The sequence below is a fragment of the Palaemon carinicauda genome, unplaced genomic scaffold (assembly GCF_036898095.1).
Source record: "Palaemon carinicauda isolate YSFRI2023 unplaced genomic scaffold, ASM3689809v2 scaffold3003, whole genome shotgun sequence".
NCBI lineage: Eukaryota > Metazoa > Arthropoda > Malacostraca > Decapoda > Palaemonidae > Palaemon > Palaemon carinicauda.
This window is the reverse complement of record NW_027170671.1, coordinates 22,501-25,657: the sequence shown is the minus strand read 5'-3', so window position 1 is coordinate 25,657 and position 3,157 is coordinate 22,501. Positions and strand designations below refer to the sequence as shown.

Genomic DNA, 3,157 nt, shown 5'->3' with positions numbered 1-3,157 from the left:
TCTCCCTCCCTTCTTCCCTCCCTCCCTCCCTTCTTCCCTCGTAGCACTCCCTTCATCACTCACCTCTCTCTCTCTTCCTCCATTTTTCCCTCCGTTCTTCCCTCCCTTCCTTTTTCCCTCGTAGCATTCCCTTCATCACTCTTCTCCCTTTCTTTCTCCATTATTTCCCTCCGTTCTTCCCTCCCTTCCTTCTTCCCTCCCTCACTTCTTCCCTCGTAGCATTCCCTTCATCACTCTTCTCCCTTTCTTCCTCCATTTTTCCCTCCATTCTTCCCTCCCTTCCTTTTTTCCCTCCCTTCCTCCTTCCTTCGTAGCATTCCCTTCATCACTCTTCTCCCTTTCCACCTCCATTATTCCCTCCCTTCTTCCCTCCCTTTCTTCTTCCTTCGTAGCATTCCCTTCATCACTCTTCACCCTTTCGTCCTCCATTATTCCCTCCCTTCTTCCCTCCCCTCCTTCTTCCCTCGTAGCATTCCCTTCATCACTCTTCTCCCTTTCTTCCTCCATTTTTCCCTCCATTCTTCCCTCCCTTCCTTCTTCCCTCGTAGCATTCCCTTCATCACTCTTCTCCCTTTCTTCCTCCATTTTTCCCTCCATTCTTCCCTCCCCTCCTTCTTCCCTCGTAGCATTCCCTTCATCACTCTTCTCCCTTTCTTCCTCCATTTTTCCCTCCATTCTTCCCTCCCTTCCTTTTTTCCCTCCCTTCCTCCTTCCTTCGTAGCATTCCCTTCATCACTCTTCTCCCTTTCCACCTCCATTATTCCCTCCCTTCTTCCCTCCCTTTCTTCTTCCTTCGTAGCATTCCCTTCATCACTCTTCTCCCTTTCTTCCTCCATTTTTCCCTCCCTTCTTCCCTTCCCTTCCTTCTTCCCTCGTAGCATTCCCTTCATCACTCTTCTCCCTTTCTTCCTCCATTTTTCCCTCCCTTCTTCCCTCCCCTCCTTCTTCCCTCGTAGCATTCCCTTCATCACTCTTCTCCCTTTCTTCCTCCATTTTTCCCTCCCTTCTTCCCTCCCCTCCTTCTTCCATCGTAGCATTCCCTTCATCACTCTTCTCCCTTTCTTCCTCCATTTTTCCCTCCATTCTTCCCTCCCCTCCTTCTTCCCTCGTAGCATTCCCTTCATCACTCTTCTCCCTTTCTTCCTCCATTTTTCCCTCCCTTCTTCCCTCCCCTCCTTCTTCCCTCGTAGCATTCCCTTCATCACTCTTCTCCCTTTCTTCCTCCATTTTTCCCTCCCTTCTTCCCTCCCCTCCTTCTTCCCTCGTAGCATTCCCTTCATCACTCTTCTCCCTTTCTTCCTCCATTTTTCCCTCCATTCTTCCCTCCCTTCCTTCTTCCCTCGTAGCATTCCCTTCATCACTCTTCTCCCTTTCTTCCTCCATTTTTCCCTCCCTTCTTCCCTCCCTTCCTTCTTCCCTCGTAGCATTCCCTTCATCACTCTTCTCCCTTTCTTCCTCCATTTTTCCCTCCATTCTTCCCTCCCTTCCTTCTTCCCTCGTAGCATTCCCTTCATCACTCTTCTCCCTTTCTTCCTCCATTTTTCCCTCCCTTCTTCCCTCCCCTCCTTCTTCCCTCGTAGCATTCCCTTCATCACTCTTCTCCCTTTCTTCCTCCATTTTTCCCTCCCTTCTTCCCTCCCCTCCTTCTTCCCTCGTAGCATTCCCTTCATCACTCTTCTCCCTTTCTTCCTCCATTTTTCCCTCCATTCTTCCCTTCCTTTCTTCTTCCCTCGTAGCATTCCCTTCATCACTCTTCTCCCTTTCTTCCTCCATTTTTCCCTCCCTTCTTCCCTCCCCTCCTTCTTCCCTCGTAGCATTCCCTTCATCACTCTTCTCCCTTTCTTCCTCCATTTTTCCCTCCATTCTTCCCTTCCTTTCTTCTTCCCTCGTAGCATTCCCTTCATCACTCTTCTCCCTTTCTTCCTCCATTTTTCCCTCCATTCTTCCCTTCCTTTCTTCTTCCCTCGTAGCATTCCCTTCATCACTCTTCTCCCTTTCTTCCTCCAGTTTTCCCTCCATTCTTCCCTCCCTTCCTTCTTCTCTCCCTCCCTTCTTCCTTCGTAGCATTCCCTTCATCACTCTTCTCCCTTTCTTCCTCCAGTTTTCCCTCCATTCTTCCCTCCCTTCCTTCTTCTCTCCCTCCCTTCTTCCCTCGTAGCATTCCCTTCATCTCTCACCTCTCTTTCTTCCTCCATCTTTTCCCTCCGTTCTTCCCTCCCTTCCTTCTTCCCTCGTAGCATTCCCTTCATCACTCTTCTCCCTTTCTTCCTCCATTTTTCCCTCCATTCTTCCCTCCCTTCCTTCTTCCCTCCCTCCCTCCCTTCTTCCCTCGTAGCATTCCCTTCATCACTCTTCTCCCTTTCTTCCTCCATTTTTCCCTCCCTTCTTCCCTCCCCTCCTTCTTCCCTCGTAGCATTCCCTTCATCACTCTTCTCCCTTTCTTCCTCCATTTTTCCCTCCATTCTTCCCTCCCTTCCTTCTTCCCCTCCCTCCCTCCCTTCTTCCCTCGTAGCATTCCCTTCATCACTCTTCTCCCTTTCTTCCTCCATTTTTCCCTCCCTTCTTCCCTCCCCTCCTTCTTCCCTCGTAGCATTCCCTTCATCACTCTTCTCCCTTTCTTCCTCCATTTTTCCCTCCCTTCTTCCCTCCCCTCCTTCTTCCATCGTAGCATTCCCTTCATCACTCTTCTCCCTTTCTTCCTCCATTTTTCCCTCCATTCTTCCCTCCCCTCCTTCTTCCCTCGTAGCATTCCCTTCATCACTCTTCTCCCTTTCTTCCTCCATTTTTCCCTCCCTTCTTCCCTCCCCTCCTTCTTCCCTCGTAGCATTCCCTTCATCACTCTTCTCCCTTTCTTCCTCCATTTTTCCCTCCATTCTTCCCTCCCCTCCTTCCCTCGTAGCATTCCCTTCATCACTCTTCTCCCTTTCTTCCTCCATTTTTCCCTCCCTTCTTCCCTCCCCTCCTTCTTCCCTCGTAGCATTCCCTTCATCACTCTTCTCCCTTTCTTCCTCCATTTTTCCCTCCCTTCTTCCCTCCCCTCCTTCTTCCCTCGTAGCATTCCCTTCATCACTCTTCTCCCTTTCTTCCTCCATTTTTCCCTCCATTCTTCCCTCCCTTCCTTCTTCCCTCGTAGCATTCCCTTCATCACTCTTCTCCC

At 50.2% G+C, this 3,157-nt stretch overlaps 1 protein-coding gene across 1 annotated transcript; it reads right to left on the bottom strand.

Annotated features, from left to right (window-relative positions):
• Positions 1-2,605: 2,605 nt before the first annotated feature.
• LOC137636453 (cilia- and flagella-associated protein 251-like) lies at positions 2,606-2,936 on the bottom strand (the record flags this gene model as incomplete). The annotated part of the gene is made up of 1 exon (XM_068368877.1): positions 2,606-2,936. A coding segment is annotated over exon 1 (331 nt), but the record flags the coding sequence as incomplete, so codon positions are not given.
• Positions 2,937-3,157: the final 221 nt, after the last annotated feature.